The sequence below is a fragment of the Vigna radiata genome, chromosome 7 (assembly GCF_000741045.1).
Source record: "Vigna radiata var. radiata cultivar VC1973A chromosome 7, Vradiata_ver6, whole genome shotgun sequence".
Lineage (NCBI taxonomy): Eukaryota > Viridiplantae > Streptophyta > Magnoliopsida > Fabales > Fabaceae > Vigna > Vigna radiata.
Window position 1 is genome coordinate 44,156,946 of NC_028357.1, and position 17,238 is coordinate 44,174,183.

At 33.0% G+C, this 17,238-nt stretch overlaps 2 protein-coding genes across 10 annotated transcripts; both read right to left on the reverse strand.

The window, feature by feature from the left end:
* Positions 1-243: 243 nt before the first annotated feature.
* LOC106768160 (pentatricopeptide repeat-containing protein At4g30700) lies at positions 244-3,956 on the reverse strand. 2 transcript variants are annotated; one of them, XR_002668812.1, is made up of 2 exons: positions 1,369-3,955; positions 244-1,224 (listed from the first exon to the last, which is right to left on the reverse strand). XR_002668812.1 is itself a non-coding variant. In XM_022783847.1 (2 exons), exon 1 carries the CDS (start codon positions 3,913-3,915, stop codon positions 1,543-1,545), a length of 2,373 nt encoding a protein of 790 aa, XP_022639568.1. In that variant the 5' UTR covers positions 3,916-3,956; the 3' UTR covers positions 244-1,224; positions 1,522-1,542. The 2 variants fall into 2 exon arrangements, 1 of the variants encoding a protein (XP_022639568.1); XM_022783847.1 differs by having other exon boundaries at positions 1,522-3,956.
* A 583-nt stretch (positions 3,957-4,539) lies between these two features.
* On the reverse strand, positions 4,540-9,784 carry LOC106768162 (AUGMIN subunit 8). Of its 8 annotated transcripts, none has more exons than XM_022783848.1 (9): positions 9,698-9,784; positions 9,366-9,540; positions 9,097-9,235; positions 6,745-8,215; positions 6,502-6,621; positions 6,023-6,142; positions 5,856-5,945; positions 5,542-5,649; positions 4,540-5,023 (listed from the first exon to the last, which is right to left on the reverse strand). In XM_022783848.1, the coding sequence occupies exons 4-9, from the start codon at positions 8,059-8,061 to the stop codon at positions 4,958-4,960; spliced, it is 1,821 nt and encodes a 606-aa protein (XP_022639569.1). In that variant the 5' UTR covers positions 8,062-8,215; positions 9,097-9,235; positions 9,366-9,540; positions 9,698-9,784; the 3' UTR covers positions 4,540-4,957. The 8 variants fall into 8 exon arrangements, with proteins under 8 accessions (XP_022639569.1, XP_014508632.1, XP_014508631.1 ...); XM_014653146.2 differs by having other exon boundaries at positions 6,745-8,204; positions 9,092-9,235; XM_014653145.2 differs by having other exon boundaries at positions 9,092-9,235.
* Between the last annotated feature and the right edge of the window lie 7,454 nt (positions 9,785-17,238).

Below are 17,238 nucleotides of genomic sequence, written 5' to 3' on the forward strand. Positions count from 1 at the left end.
AAACCAGGAAGCAAGAGCAGCAGCATTCTCTTGCTAGGAGAAGTAAATGAAAAGAAAAGGAGAGAGAAGTGTACGAACACTTATTATTTGCATATTCTCCATGAAACAGACAGTCTCAAAATTGGATGAAACGACAGGATTGCATTCAGGTCTCCCACATTTCTCTTTCAACAGTGATCCAAAAGCAGTTACTTCCATGTTTAGTTAAAGTTAAAATAAGCTTGGTGGTAAAAGTGAAAGGGAGCAAGGGCCAGCATGGGTTTAAGTTCAAAAATTAACATATTAACGCTAACACGAACTTTCATATTTGATGTTTCTAAAAATTACAAGCACGGGAATTGACACCAAGATACCTAATGTTAAAATGCATAATAAACAAATTTAGGAACAAAAGTGCTACATGTGATGCTTTGATGTTTGATTCAAAGGCGAGGAGAGAAAGGAAGGAGCGCTTCCCCCTTGTTTGGTTTGGTCGAAGACAGGGGAGTCTCCATGGCAAGGGAAGAGAGAGAAAACAATTGTACCATGTTGTGCCTTTATAAGAATTATTGGAAAGGAGAGGACAAACCTCATGAATAATTTAATCAACACGTTCCAAAAATTAAAAAACAACTCCCCTCCAACACTTAAAGGGGAGACAAAAATGGGAAGGGTGGGATTTTAGCCCCGTCATCTCTAAAATAAAAAGAAAAAAGAAAAATCATCCATGTCCTCCTTCCTTCGCTTTGTTTTCCTTTGAGCCAAACACATACATTAATTCATTATTACTTCACATTTATTCACAATCAACACTTTAAACAGCACATAAAGTTTTTTAACTGCGATCTACAGAAGATACTTACTAAAGCACCACAAAAAGGAACAGCATAACAAAAATACTGAGAGAACTTGATAGAGGCAAAGAAACTTTCTCACTTGTGGAAAGAATTTAAATTTGAAAAGGTTAATTAACAGCCCTGCAGTTGCGGCTGGGGCTGGGCTGTGCCTGCAGTTGGGGCTGGGGCTGGGGCTGAGCTGTGGCTGAGGCTGAGACTGGGCTGGGGCTAGGGCTAGGGCTGTGGCTGAGGCTGGGCTGGGGCTGGGGCAAGGGCTGGGCTGGGGCTGGGTTGTGGCTGGGCTGGGCTGTGGCTGGGGGAGTGGCTGAGGCTCGGGCTGGGCTTGTGACCGTGACTGTGACTTTGGAGGGTACTGTGGCAGGGCTAATTTGGCAAAAAGAGATGTGACCTGCATGGACAAAAGAATGTATAATTCAAGGAGTTTCTTGACTTAAGTTAACTGGTTTGTATGATTTTGAAAGAGAGGACAGTAGAGATACACGCATCTAATTTAAAGAGTGCAAGAATTCGGATACCATTTGGTTGGACTTACTATAAAAAACTCCATTCAACCAATTCTGTGATGTTTTTCGCTTCTCAAGTGGATGACCACAAGAGGATTTAGACTCCGGATATATGTTGTTGTAAGGTAAAGAATATGAAACCAAAAGTTTGGATTATGATGCATCTGTCAAATGTAACTTACTGAAAAAATATTTGCTCAGCTTCACCAATAATCACCACAAGAACAGGTCCCATCTTTGAAATGGTGGAATCTGTTGGCATCCCTAACTACAATTACTCTTTCTGTGATCTTTGAAATAAACTTAGTAGCAGTGTGACAATCTAAACAAACCCGAAGATTCTTGATTATCCTGATCTCAGTACCAGGTTCAGAGGTAATAAGGCCAAAAGCAATAGCTAGTTTCTCACTATGAACATTAAACATGAGTTCCTTTTCTTCTTCTTCCACATCATGCAAAGCAGTAACTGTCTCCGGCTTATACCCCATCTCTCTCATCTTACTCGTTAACTTCTCCAGCTTTGCATAGATAGCTACTGCTTGAGAATGAGAACGATCACCCGATACGAAGACATGTGGGGACCCATTAACCTCAATTAGAGTGCACCCTGGAGTCTTTGATAGTTTTCTTTTTTTAACTACTTCCCTTACTGAAGCAGCCTTTGGGAAGTTTCTCTCTGCAGAGTATATATTAGAAAGTAAGACATAGTATCCTACACTCCCTGGATCCAGTTCAAATAGCCTTTCTGAAGCCACACGGGCTATTTTCGTGTCTTTATGAATCATGCAAGCACCGAGTAATGTACCCCATACTGCAGGTCCTGGTTCAACAGGCATTCTCCTTACAAATTCTAAGGCTTTTTGTAACTGTCCAGCTCGTCCCAAAATATCCACCATGCATGCATAGTGCTCAGCTAAGGGCACAATCCTGTATTTATTAACCATAGCATTAAATATTTCATCTCCTTCTCTTACCAAGCCAGCATGACTGCAAGCATATAAGACTGAAAGAAAAGTAACACTTGATGGCTGAAATCCCAATTCCAGCATCTCATTAAAAAGCTGAAGTGCTTCATGCCCGTATCCATGAAGCCCATAACCAAAAATCATAGTATTCCAAGTGACGGTATTCTTTTCACTCATCGACTCAAATAATTGCCAAGCCTCCAAAATATTCCCACACTTGGCATACATGTCAATCAGAGCAGTCAAAACATAAATGTTTGGCTCAAGGTTTTTGCTTCTAATCAACTGATGAACCCATTTACCAAAACTCAGCGCTCCTAATTGAGCACAAGCTGAAAGAATACTCGTGATGGTGACTGGATTCGGAATAAAATCAGTCGCCATCATCTCCTGAAAAAGAGAGATAGCAGTCTCCGTTAAACCATTCTGTGTATAACCTGAAATCATAGCATTCCAAGCAGCCACGGTTTTCTCCGATGATTCGTCAAACAACCGCCGTGCCAAATCTATTTCATTGAGCCTGCTGTATATAGTCGTGAGTGCAGTTGAAACCAAAGGATGCAAAATAAAACCGGACTTCACACAAAACCCCTGAATACAGCAAGCCAAATGCAAATGCCCAAAGGGAGAAGACACAGGAATCAACCCAACCATTGTGCTAGAACTCACTCTCTCCCCAGAAACAAGCAATTCTCTAAAAAGCTTCACCCCACACTCAGTCTCACCATTACAACTAAACCCAGAAATCATGGCATTGTAAGAAACCAAATCCGGCTTCTTAATCATCCCAAACAATAACTTGGCCGTGTCAACATCCCCACATTTTGAAAAAACCGAAATCAAACCCGTTAACACGTAGTCATCAAAATGAAATCCAAGTTTCAAAGCCAAACACTGAATCCCCATCCCAACTTTCCCCTCTTGCATCTCTGCAACAGCCGGAAGCACAGTAGCCACCGTGGTGGAATCCAACTGCACCTTTTGCGCCACCATGTCCCGAAACACTTGAACAGAATCATCATAACAACAGTTCCTCACCAATCCAGTAATCATGGTGTTCCACAACACGGTGTCTCTGTCAGGTATTTTATCAAATACCTTCCTGGCATACCCCACACGAGAAAACTTACAGTACACGTCAACGAGCGCGGAGGCCACAAAGAGATTCGAGGCGAAGCCGTCGATGACGGCATGCGTGTGCAAGCACATGCCGAGCTTGTCGTCGGGGCAAGCGGCGACGGCGAAGGCATAGGTGAAGTTATCTGGGGAGAGGCTGGTGTTTTTGCGGAGATGGGTGTAGAGGGAAACGGATGAAGCGTTGGGGAAGAAGGAGAAGCCTTTGATGACGACGTTGAAGAGGAAGATGTCAGGCTTGGGAACCGAGAAGAAGAGGGCACGTGCGTGGTGCGCGGCGCCTACGTCAAAGAGCTTCTGGGTGAGCTTGGTAACGGTGGCGAGGTCGTGGTGGTAACCGTTGCGGATGAGCTGCGCGTGGGTTTCGGCAAGGTGCGGGAAGGTGCAAGCTTTGTTGATGAGGGCGAGGAGCGTGTTGCGGCTAATGTCCCCACGAAGCATCTGAATGCAACACACCGCCGCTGAGCACAAGATCATACATACGGTTTGGTAACTGAGTTAAGTCTCAAAGTTAACTAAATTTACTTAATTAAGAGTTTCGTTGGTATAAATTAAAAATAACAACAAATAACTTATCTATTTAAATAATTTTATTAAATCAATCCCATTCTTATTAATATATTAATTTTATATGCTGCAAATATGAATATTAATGCAGTTTATTTGAGTATAAATTATGACTAAATATATTTAAAATATTATATAATTTGAAAAAAAAAATAACTAAAATTATGACACTTTAATTCATATGTAGTGGTTTAAAAAAATTAAAAATTAAAACTCAAATGATAAAAACAGAGTTGATTGGAATAGACTAATATGTCATGCCGCATCTTAAAATCAAATCTTAAGTTTAAAACTTTAAAGTCTTATTGTATTTTTTTTTTTGTTTATATGGAGTAATATGGCGAGCAACATCCAACTTTATTAAAAATGATATCATATAGCTATAATCATTTAAAAAAATAAAAAATAAAACTTGTTAATTTCTTGTAAGAATCTCCTAGATTCTAAGTTTACTAATTACAAAATTACTTAGTATTATATCATTTAGTTCAGTCTCAGTTAAAAATTCTATAATAGTAGTGTACTTGAAATATATATGGAAGAACATTTGTCTGGTTAACTAATGAGTGTTTTTAATGTCTGATTCTTGGCTCATTGGGATGCAGTAAAATTAAATCTGGAAAGAATGCTGTGCTCCTTCCATTTGTATTTTCTTTTCATCTGCTTGATACGAGGCTTGTGCTACCAGTGTTGACAAGAAAGGCAAAAATGAAGACGATGGAAGAATATAAATTGCCGGGGGAGGGGGAGAAGCCTAATACAAAAATTTACAATGGTAAAGAATCCTGGGTGTTGATTCCTTATGTTTCAGCCGAACATTCCCAAGAATCTTTAAAACATTCTTGTAACGTCTCAGAAATTATAGTTTCCGAGCATTTGGCTGCAGCTGCAAGAGAGTTCTTGTTAGCATAGAAGCAGGAAGAGTCTGGCGTGTTTGAATTTCCCAGATTGTTTACTTATGCACCATAAAAGCTTGCTTGATCTGCATGAGATGCGTCCGAAGGCTATATTCCTCAACCTGTTTACGCCAAAATAATAATGAAATTAAGAGATAAACTTTTGACCTTTAGAAGCATCGTGAAATGCTCAACTTTCCTCAACGACTAAATCATTATTTCAGTCAATTCAGTGAATATAAGCTACTTATAGCTCAAAAACAGGAAAACACTAAGGCCGCAATTTCCACTGTTCTTGTGCTGCTGACAGTGACAATATCATATTAAAAGCAGCGACTAGACCAGTTAATAAAGATAGACAAGGAAGGCCCCGACATATCAAAAGCAGCGACTAAGTAGCAAAAATTGCACTGATTCACGACCAGCCTAGATTCTTGTAGATCAAGAATGCTAGAATAGTTCTCTAACCACGCATGGCTCCTGACGTTGAATCCCCGTAAGAGGTAAAATAAAATCAAACATAATGTAAATTGTGATACATGCAAATGAAATTTTTTTCCAACTAATCTTTGCTCGTTCGTAATAAAAAATGGAGAGATCCGTTGTGCATAATTCTTAAAACATATATCACGACTCTTACCTGCATAGCAGTTGCAAAATTCAGTAGGGCTTCACATTCATCAAGCATCGCTTTTTCCTGTGCTGATACAACAGCAACTTCAGCAATTAAATTATTCATGCCGTCCACCTACACAGACAATAAAAAACATGGTGTCGACCTTTATGCACTATGAATTTACCATTGAGTCCAAAATGGAAATGGTTTAGGAAGGAAAACATAAAATCAGAAACAGAAAGAAAGTTTGATAGTAAATTTGTTGGGGCAATAAAATAGCACGACCTAGGTGATATAAAGTGAGTGAAACCAGTAGAACTCATAAACAAATATCTCACCCTTGAGAGTAAAGGGCAAATAGCAGATCCCATTGCTTGCATGGCATCAACAGCCGAACAGATTGCAAGCTTCAAATGTTCAATATCTGCCTGTAAAAGTGCACACATGGTAATGAATGCCAGTGTCTCTTTGCAGGCATCAACCAAGAGACAAAAACCATGCATACCTTTGCCCCTCCAGTTAGAGGAAGACGAAGAGTACTTGCCTCCAAGTCTTCTACAGTTCCGGATAAAGCATTAATATGACCACTTTCAAGTACAGCCCAGTCATCAAGGTAGGCCATCTGCTTCATTAATTGTAAAAGGACCACAATCAAAAAAAGTATCACAAAGTATCTAAAGAAAGTCGAAACATTTAAATAGGGAAATAGCATCACATATGTATTGTAATCATTAAAATCAGCCATTAATACGAATTATGAATAACCTGTTACGACAGACTAGCATAGACCATTTAAACCTAACTTTTCAATGTGGTGTAGGGCCAACATCTTGCTGCGTATATTAGCGTCATTTATAATCTCCACAATAATTATCTCAACTTTAATTACCAAAACCAGAAATCCGGAAAAAATTGTAATTTATCATCCACTATAATATGGGCACATAGCAATGATAAATATTTCAGGTAAGAGAGAAGTATTACTTGATCATTCAAAATAGAATTCAGCTTCAGCTCAAGCTGCAGCTGCTGGAGGTTGATCCTCTTCCTAATAATTGTTTCCCATATAGACAGAGTAGTGTGCCATACGTTGTACAGTGATTTCTGAACCATATGGGCAAGTTTTTGTAAAATGACGTTGGGAAATCATTTGTTATACACAAACTTCTGCAAAGCAGAAGAATTACACTAAAAGAATAAGCCAGCTTGAAAGACCGTAAGTCATACCTCCGCTTTTGCATTTTGGATGTAAAACACATCCTCTGCTTGCGCATTGATAAATCTCCATTGCAAGTACCTGTTGTAGAGAAGTCTCAACTGGTGAGCATCTTCTACGAGGGCTGCACCCTTTTTCCCCTTTTTAAAATCAGCAATAAAGCTGAGTACTGAAATTGAATTGTTGGATTGGTTGGATGAATTGGCTGGCCTTATTCTAGAAGGACTAACCCCTCTAGGAGGAGTCGAAGGCCTTGACCGAGAAGGACTAACAACACCTCTTGAACTAGAAGAGGATAACACTGAAGTCTTACTTGGTGATGGGTGCCCTGATACTGGATTAGGCAAGAACTGTGATCTGACTCCAGTAACTGTTAATCCCGTTTTATCCAATGTAATTGCAGGAACAAATTTATGAGGTCTTAACACATGAACATTGTCATCGATTGGTCTCACCTCGCCTCCCATTCTACCACTTTCAACTAGAAACATTAGTCTTGAAGCATCACTAGAAGCTTTCCGCAAGGGCTTACTAGCATCACCTGGTAAAGACAATCTTCTCAGAGAAGACACACTAGTTCCTGGAACTGAAGAGTTCAACGTTCTGGTTGTCTTATCAGTATGATCAATACTTCTACTTGATGCACTAGAACATACCTTCCCACTGATTCTGCCTGGCCACCGGTGCTGATCTATCAACCGGGAATGCAAGCCATCATCAGGTTTCGAATTCTCTGTCTGATTCGAAGCATTATTCCCTTTGAGAGGACTCCTCTTCCTCTCTGGCGTGGGCTTTCTTACAATTGGTGTTTGAACCTGCTTGTGAGTCACGTTTGAATTCGGCCGAAGTGTACGATCAACGGCACTGGTCACCGGCTTCTCCTTCTTGATAACAGGTATGGAAATAGTATCGGACTGGAAAGAAACACTCAAACTCCGCATTGTGGATGGCCAAAGCGCCTCTGGCATTCTGCTACCAGCCGCCCTTCTCGACGATAAATTCACATCCATCGATGAGTCTTGGACGGGTGTAGAAGGACGTGGTGGGGAAGGTGGAGTCGCTGGCCTCTTCCTCTCTGTAGATTGAGCTCTTTTGGGTAACAATTTGGATGATGCCGGTGTTGTCGGCCTTGTGAGGCTTGGAGAGGGACATCGCCGAGAACCAGATGGGGTTGCCCGAGTAGGAGAAGGTGACCTGTACCGTGAAGTAATTTCCCTTGTTGCCAAGCGTCTGGAGGTGATTGCATTATTTTTTTCAGCAAGACCCAAGGGTTGTCTTGTTCCTGTTCTGTGTTTCCTTAATGCTTGCTCTGACTCGCATACATCCATCCACTCTATCCCAATTAGACCACATTGATGGAAATTTCCATAAAGCTAAACCAAACTTAGCAGCTTTGGCTCTTTGGCAATCATGTGTGCACTCGATGGAATAAGTGAAATGCACAGGTTATCCAGAAAGAAGATCCTTTTCCCTGCAATAAATCTGCCACAAATGAAAATAAAGTAAAGATACTACAGAGTGGGAAACTAAAGAAAAGCAAAGAATAAACCCACCCACAATCAGAAAAGGAAAAGGGAGAATAAGAAAAGCGCACATCTTTACAGAGACTCAGATCTGCTGGGCAAGGAATTTGAGAATCACAGGCAATAAACGCAAGTGGGTATGTTTTATTCACACAAAAAGGCCCGAATCCAACAAGATCATGACAGAGCAAGAAGAATATGGAGAGGGGAAACAACATTTGGTGTAACGGGTGAGAGAAACTCGCGGAAACTGTCTCAACGTACATTTAACGTTTTATCATGAAAACGTTGCTAGTTTACGGTTAACTGAAGAAAAAAAAAAGGTTTAATTGGCGGGGAAGGGGGTCCCTCGGAAATTGGGATACTGGGAAGTGGAATCCATGGAATGAATAATAGAGGGCGCAGGATAAGAAGGCGGAAGTGCGTAGGCTAAGAGAAGAAGAGAGGCTTTAATTTTCCCCCTTTTGTCTCTCTCACGAGAATGCCATGGTCGGGTGGGCTGGCAATGGGTTCACTCCACATAAACCCACTCTGTCCTATAACTTCTTCTCTCTCAACTCCTTTTCATGAAAGGGAATTCAATGAAAGTGATGCCATAACCTGCATGCCCAAAAAGAAGAAAAAAGGTATCTAATATCTCTTACAATACAACACTCTCTCCCTCTTCCCAAACACACACAGACACAAGTTAAACTTAAAAGAAGGCTGAGTTACCATAACATACAATAATACTAACACAACTGGGTCATGAGTTTCCTCTATTAAAATACACAGACAGAATTTTCAATGGAGCCTCTTTTGTTTTGTATGCTACACAGAATATGAAATATATTACCTTACTTTAACTAAAGTTTGAACTCAATGGTGGTGTTGTTGTTCGGGAGATAGGTAAAGACAAGAGGTCCACGTGCAGGGACGATCATTGTCCATCCCCATAAAACTATTGTGAAAACCTAACATGATTCAGAGACATTGTTTCCTGCAATTTCATTAAATAAATAAATTATAATATTTAATGGACTAGTAGTAGCAGTAGTAATTAGGATTTTGACTGGTGTGAAGGAATATCACTGATAAAATCAAGGGAAGGAAAGAAAAAACCTTTTTACCTGAAAGAAACAAACGGTTCTGAACACAGATCCATGACAGATGTATGGATTGGCAGGTTCGTGTCTCGCTCACTGAAGACACGTTTAAGTGTTTCACTGTTCATGTAGCCGCACAGAAACAATGCTAGTACTAGAGTCTATTCAATGATCCTTATTCCCAAATTCCTCCTTCAATCTACAAAAACGAGTTGCAAGTTTCGAAAAAATCCAACAGCATTAAAATATATCAAAAATTAAATTTACTCATCGTAAACAAATTTCTAACCGCATAGTGTAAAATTTAGTCATAACCTAACTGACTATATTACCACAATTTACAAAGAGTTTCTTACCTTCCTTTTACCTGTAAATAGAAACCCGGTTACAAAGAAGACTCAGATTCCGGTCACCGGAGATGGCAGTTTCGTGATTTTAAAGCAGAAAGCGAAAGCGAGTTAAAAAGTAAATAGAAACAACGATTTCGTGTTACCCGAAAAGGTTTTAATTAAAATAAATATAAAAATTAAAAAGAATACGAGAAAACGGTTTCAGTTAGGAAAAAGGAGGGAGAGGTAGGGACGGTTGTTTTCGCGCCACCTACTTTTAATTGTTCTTGCCTCTTGATCCTTATGCCGTAATTATCGTTATATTTTTTTATTATATTTTAACATTATTTTATATAACTAAACTCCTATTATTTTATTCTTTAAATAAAAGGTACGAACATGTTGTGTGTAATTGCTTACATTGTTAACCATTCTAAGGATGCCTTGTCAATTACATCTCTATCGAAAATTGACTATTATTTTTATAATAAAAAAATTGACAAATATCTTCGGTATCATTTTCCTTTTTCTAAACATTATTTGCTTCGAAAGCTTATGATCGAGTACGTTCTTTATTTATACGATTTAATCAATTACTTGTTTCACCTACGACCCTTTTTCTTAAAAATAAAATAAAATAAAGGGTTTGCTTTTAATTTTAATTATTCACTTGGCTTTCATTGGATATAAATATTACTAGATGACAATAATTCTGTCTAATGACATGATGTATAAAAACAACATATTTCAGCGCGTTATGCCGTCTAGGTATTTTCATGTGTACATCATCTTTTTGAATTTGTCCAGTATATGAAATATATAACTTGTCATGTTGTATTCAATTAATGTAACATTTACTTTTGTTTTTAGTGAAATAAAGTTGTGGCTTATCACCAAATAAAACGGTCACCTGTGTTGGTAAACGCAATAAGTATTAATTAATGTTATTGGAAAAAACTTCCACTTCCGATTTTGAAGTGTTTTTTAATGTAACTAAATTGTATGGGGTTGATTAGCCCGAGTCTTCATGATTAATTTAGTTTTAATTAGTGAGTTCAGTCAACCACTAAATAGGTTACTCAGTTATGTTTCAGTCTAAAGTATAGATCAATGAACACAAACAAACACCAAACAAATTAGTTAATTATACATAAGTTTAGGTGGTTATCCCATAGCTAGGAGTAAAAACCAATAAGTTTGATTGATACGTTAAACAAACTAAATGATATACACCAACTCGTAGCCTACTTTCCACATTTTAAAGTCCACATTTCAGAGCACAAGTCATTGAGACTAGTTGGTCACCAAATAGGTCGATTGATCATAGACCAGCATGGATAGTCAATCACTAACTCGAGGAGTAAGACGAGTCTGGCTAACAATACAAATATATTGGTTGACCATGAATTAGACGAATCGTTATGAACAGTCTGAGAATAGATTAACTTTAAAGTTGATCAAGTTAAGAATAAAGTACAATTATTCATAATTATATCGTAATTAGATCAACGTTAATCAAAAGCTTACGAAATATATAAATAAATGTTTGAGATAAGAAAGTATGATAAATACATTTACTATTACATTAATTATCATCGCTTAAATGTTGAGCTAATTTGAACATCAAAATACTTTTTGTAATCACCATCCTATCTATTTGAACGAATAAAAGTTTGCTTTCAAAATAATATTTAAATTTCAAGTAATATAACACAGTCTAAAGTGTTGACATTGATCTCACGTCTGAAAAGAAATCATACAAATGCTTAAAATTTAAATTTAGAGCCTTTTATTAAAAGGTATGAGAAGTGTTATTATTTCATAAGGAAAATTTTGTCTCATTGTTTTAATATCAATTACTAAAACATTTATCTTCCTTCCATACACAGCATTAATCAGTCTTAAACGTTTGCATTACGAAACTTCTTACCCTTCTATTCCAAAAAAACACAGTTGTGAAGGAGGTATAAACGAAGCATCAATTTCAAAGTATCATAATTACATAAATTATAAACATTTTCATTATATCAAGAAAGGCACCCATTACTATAAAAAGACACTGAAGTATAAGGAAAGATTAATGTTAAAACAAATTAAATAGCAATTAATGTAAAAATATAGGTTTAATACTCAATTTTGTCCCTAATTTGGTTGACAAATTTCAATTTAGTCTCTCTTTAGAAAATGTTTGAAATTGGTCCTTACTTTTAAATTTTTGAGTCAAAATAGTCCCTTCGGTTAAATAATGACAAACTGCGTTAAATTTTTTTTTCTCACTTCTCATTTTCTGTGTATTATAGGTTTTTGTCAGCATTTGCAGTATTTAATGATTATTGTACTTTTCTCAATAAAATTTAATATCCTTCATTGAGTAGTCAAAAAATTTTAATTATAAATAAAGATTATGCTAACTTGTTACCTCTACTACCAAATGATTCTTTATAAATGTGATTCTCTTCAGAAAAATACTTTTATTTAGTTATTACTTTTACAATACATTTTTTAAATTTTGAAAAATTGATTAAAAATAAATCTAAATATATATATTTTTAATTTCTGTAAAATAAGTAAGTTTATAATTATTTTAAAACGTATTTATTTCTTAATTACTCTAAAATTAAAAATAAAAAATTTAATTTTTTAATGATTTTTTTGTTTTTAATAAAAGTATTTTTTTTAAAGAGAATCACATTTATAAAGAAATTTAAAGGTATTCCATTTGGTAGTAGAGGTAGGAAGGATATTAAATTTTACTGGAAAAAGTACAATAATCATTAAATACGGTAAATGTTCACAAAAACCTGCAATGCACAAAAAATGAGAAGAGAAAAAAAAAATTTAACATCCTTTGTCATTATTTATCGGAAGAGATTATTTTGACTCAAAAATTTAAAATAAAGACCAATTTCAAGCATTTTTCTAAAGGAAAACTAAATTAAGATTTGCCAACCAAACTAGGGTCAAAATTGGGTATTAAACCAAAAAATATATATAACTTAAAGAAGTTGGAAAAGAAAAGAAAAAATATGTATTTATTTATTGGAATGTTTCCATAGTAATAACAAGAATTACATTAGATGACATTTCTGATTAGTAGGTGTTACATATGGGGGTTGTTGGAGTTTTTCTCTTTTACAAAAGAAAATGATTGCAGATGGAAATGGGTGAGTGTGAGCAGTAGTGAAATTTCTCTTCCTCTGAGCTAAGTTATCTGCTTTTGTTTTTTGCAGTGTGTCCAAAAACATCAATCAAAGTTTTCAGATTAGTTTTGGTGGTTTGTTGTCTGATTTTTCTGCTTATTTTTTTCTGAATGGAAGCCAATGGTTGCTAAGTCGCTCACTTAATCGTATCTACAGTCTTCCAAATTAAGCTAACTTAGAAATGATCTTAAAGCGGAATTTAACCACTAATAGGCCTTAAAATCTTTAATATAAACAATACTAAGAATTGTAGAAAAAAATTGAACTCCTCCTCCATGTTAGGAATTCAAATGTTAGTCAAAGTTTTATATTAAATAAAAATTAAAAAATAAAATATTATATAAAAATAAAAAAGACTCATTAATTTATTAATGTAAAAAACAATATCAATTTTTTATATCATCAGACTTATATCTACTTGATATTGTGTCTTTTCAATAAATTTTTTCCTCGATAGATCCAACATTACCTGCATAGTCTCAAAAGCATTATCATTGACTAAGAGTAAAATCAACACTCTTAAACTCATCTTTTTTAAGACATTACACCAAATCATTATTTTCCAAATGTTGAATACCGGCATGCATGAGTAGCACACTCATGATCATTCTCCAAATGTAAATTGGTATAAAGAACCACATTTTCTCTAATTTTCTTTCAATTAAGGAGAAAAAAATAAATAAAAATTTCTCACCATTTCGTTATTTTCATTGAATCATCTATTCTTTTTTTGCACTTCAAAAATTACCACTTTGAAAATAAGTATTTTGACATCGTATAGTGTTCTTTGCTTTCAAGTGATGTGAAATTTAAGATTAATTTAATTTCCAACTATATTTGAAGGTGGCAAGCATCCACATTAGAGAAAATGTTCAATAAAAAACTAAAAATTAAGGTAAAAAGTTCAACTGAAAATCTAAATTGTCATATAACAATTTGATAAGTCTTTTATTTTTACTGTTTCATACACTTTTTTTTATGGCTTAAATTTGAATATCATCAACTTGAAAAATGATATTATTCTTAAATAATAATAATATATAACTATATATAAAAATGATACATCTATTTGGTATCTTTTTTGTTTTTCCAATTTTATCCTCTTAATTTTTACTTTTTAAATGTAAATAATTATTCATAATAAAAAACTATTTTTTAGTTTATCATTTTAAGAACTATTTTTTTAATTAAAATAATTACTCGTTATATAAAATTATTTACTCTTTTATTATTTTAGTAACTATTTTTTTAAAATTTAAATAATTATTCATAATATTATTTAAACAATATCCCTTGTAATATTTTTTATTTCAATAACTAAAGTTTATTTTATCCATAACTATATTCAAAACTATACACATCTTTTATTTTCCCAATTTTACTCCTTTAATTATTACTTTTAACATTTGAATAATTTATAAATATTTTAAAAATAGCACATATTTATATTTAAAAATAATAACAGTACACTCAAATCTATATTCTAAAGTAATGATAAATAATTGTTTGTCTCACTTTAAAGTTTGGTAGATGAAAAAAAAAGACAGAGGAAAAGAAAGGGGGAGAAAGGAATATTAAAACAAATAAAATAATTTTAGAAAAAAGTAAAATAAAAATTACTTAATAAATTATATTTATTATTAAGTAACCAATTTTGATTTTCAGTTATTTTTCTCTACCAACCAACCAGTAATGTACTTATATTGGATTGAAGAATGAGATTGGGTTAAAACATGTGATTCTAGGAAGGACCATCTCTAATAATAATAATAAAAAATAAAAAAAAGTTTTAAGTAATGAGTTGTCGGCATCAGAGTACGTGTATGGTGAGCTGAATGAGAGACCCCACAACTTCAAATAAAACACTCTTTTTCTGCAGCTACATGTATCCATCACATCCTACAACCGAACAACTTTCCTCTTTGCAGCCTTCCACCATGTAATTAAACTGCCTCAAAACATTATATTATACACATGTAAGTCTCATGTAAACTATTAATAAAATCTATATATACTATATAAATAGACATATCTTATTTTATAAATTAATTTTATAGAGTTTAATTAATTTAAATTTTATTTTATAAATTATTTTTGTAAGATTAAATTAGATTTAAAATTTATTTTTTAATTCATATATAAGTAATTAGGTGAAGTAAAAAATTGCCTCAATTTAATGTAAAATTATTGAGTGTACTTAATTCTTTTAAATTATGATTTAGGAGAAGAATAAAAATATTTATAATTAGAATTTCAATTTTATTCACTATAAATAATATGAATCTTCAAATATTGTATAAGATAATATTATTAAAAGAAATAATTATGATATTTTTGATTATCACAACAAAATCTTACATTTATAATAAATGTAATTATTTACTTTATTATTTTATTTCTATATTTATAAGTTTCAAAATAAATTTTTAATTAAAATTAATTTAAATACGGTTTAGTAGGTCCAAAAGTCCACGAGCATGTTTTTATTTATTAATATAAAAGATTTGTAATGCTGAAATAGGTATGGATTTATTGAGAAATCATTCAGTTTGTACAAACTTGGAATTGAAAACAGTCTTCCTCTAATGTTCTTTTGGAAGCATTTACCGTTGGTCTATGAAAAACTGATCATACTATATATGTAATAATAATAATTTATTTAAAAATAATTTAGTGTAGGAAATGCAAAAATAATTATTTTGGATAGTTAATAATTTAATAAGTAAATAATTGGAAAAGGAAAATTAGATGAAGATTTTTTTTCTAGAATGAAATTATGTGAGTATTTTTACTGTGGAAAATTATGATATGAGTAGGCATATGTTAATGAACAGAAATTATTTTTTTTTATATATGTTGTGAAAATAAAAGAATTTATGCAATGATATAATGTATTAAATAAATAAAAAAAAGAACAAAAAAATTTGAGAAATTAATTGTTTAATAAAAAATAAAACCTTTATAAAAAATTTCTTTTATCAATAGCTATATATATATATATATAAAGAAAATTATTCTTCAACAACTTCATTAATTACGAAGGTATTTGCGAAATCAAGGGTGCAAAGTGAACCCCTTAAAAATACAGGACAAAACGTCCTAAAACTCATGCAAGTTTGATCCAAGACCCTAATTTTCCTCATAAATAAAATAGTATTATACTTTGATAATTAATCTTACAATAGGTCTACTTTGAAAAAATAAACCGGAAAAAGAGTTTATTTAGAGAAAAAAAAATATTTAATTATATTTTATAATCCTTAAAATAATTTAGTAAAAAAGAAAATTTTCTGAAATTGAAAATTAAAATAAAATTAAGATATAAAATTATTATGAAATTTTAGTAAATAAAGAACTACATTTTATAATAAATATATATTAAAATAAATTGTTAAATTAAATAAATATATTTTATTTTTGTTTTTATTTATTTTATTATAATAATAAAACATATTTATAAATATTTAGCTATTATATCTTACATTTTAATTTAAAAATATATGATAAAATTAATTTTAAATTTAAAATAATTAAATATTCTTTTTTAGAACAGTACTTCATATCTTATCTTATATTCTTAAAGTTATATATATATATATATATATATTAACATTTTTTTAATTCTCGGTTTCAACACTTTCAGTGTATTTCTCTCTGTCGTCTGCAAACAAACACAATCCAAAAGGTGTTTTAAGAAAAAAAAAACATATTTAAATCATTTAAATTTTAAATGATTTGAATTTTCAGAAAGAAAAATGAGTTAATGTATTTAGTGGAAGATAAATGGAAAAATGAAAAGAATATATATGAGGATAAATAAAAACATATAAAAAATAAAGCCACATGCAAAAAAAGAAAAGAAGAATAGAGCTTAGAAGAGTGGTGATGGTGGAGAGAGACAGAAGAAGCATTGAATAGTTTGTTTTTGTGGACAGAAAGATAGGAAGTAACATGTCCCTGACACCCAACATAGAAGCAGGAGTCTGTGATTGAATGAATGGCCTTTGGATTCCCTCACACCAACATGCATTTTTTATTTATTTTTTCCTTTTCTGTCTATATACATTCCTCTGTGAAAGCAATGGGCAGTGTAAAAAAATTAAGTGAAATGTATTTCTAAGTTTTTTTATTGCTTAATACCCTTTTCCTCATATCTTATTTATAAAAACTTTTGGTTTTACATTCAATTAAGAAAAAATAGCTTTAACTAATTTTTTCCTCAAAAAAAAAATAACACGTCTAATATGGTTTATTTGATCTCTACATAGGATATTTTGCAACTTCAATAGTTTTAACAATCTATAAAACAGTTTAAAAATATTAAAAAGTTCAATTATAAATAATTTTTTTATTAATTAAGTTTCACTT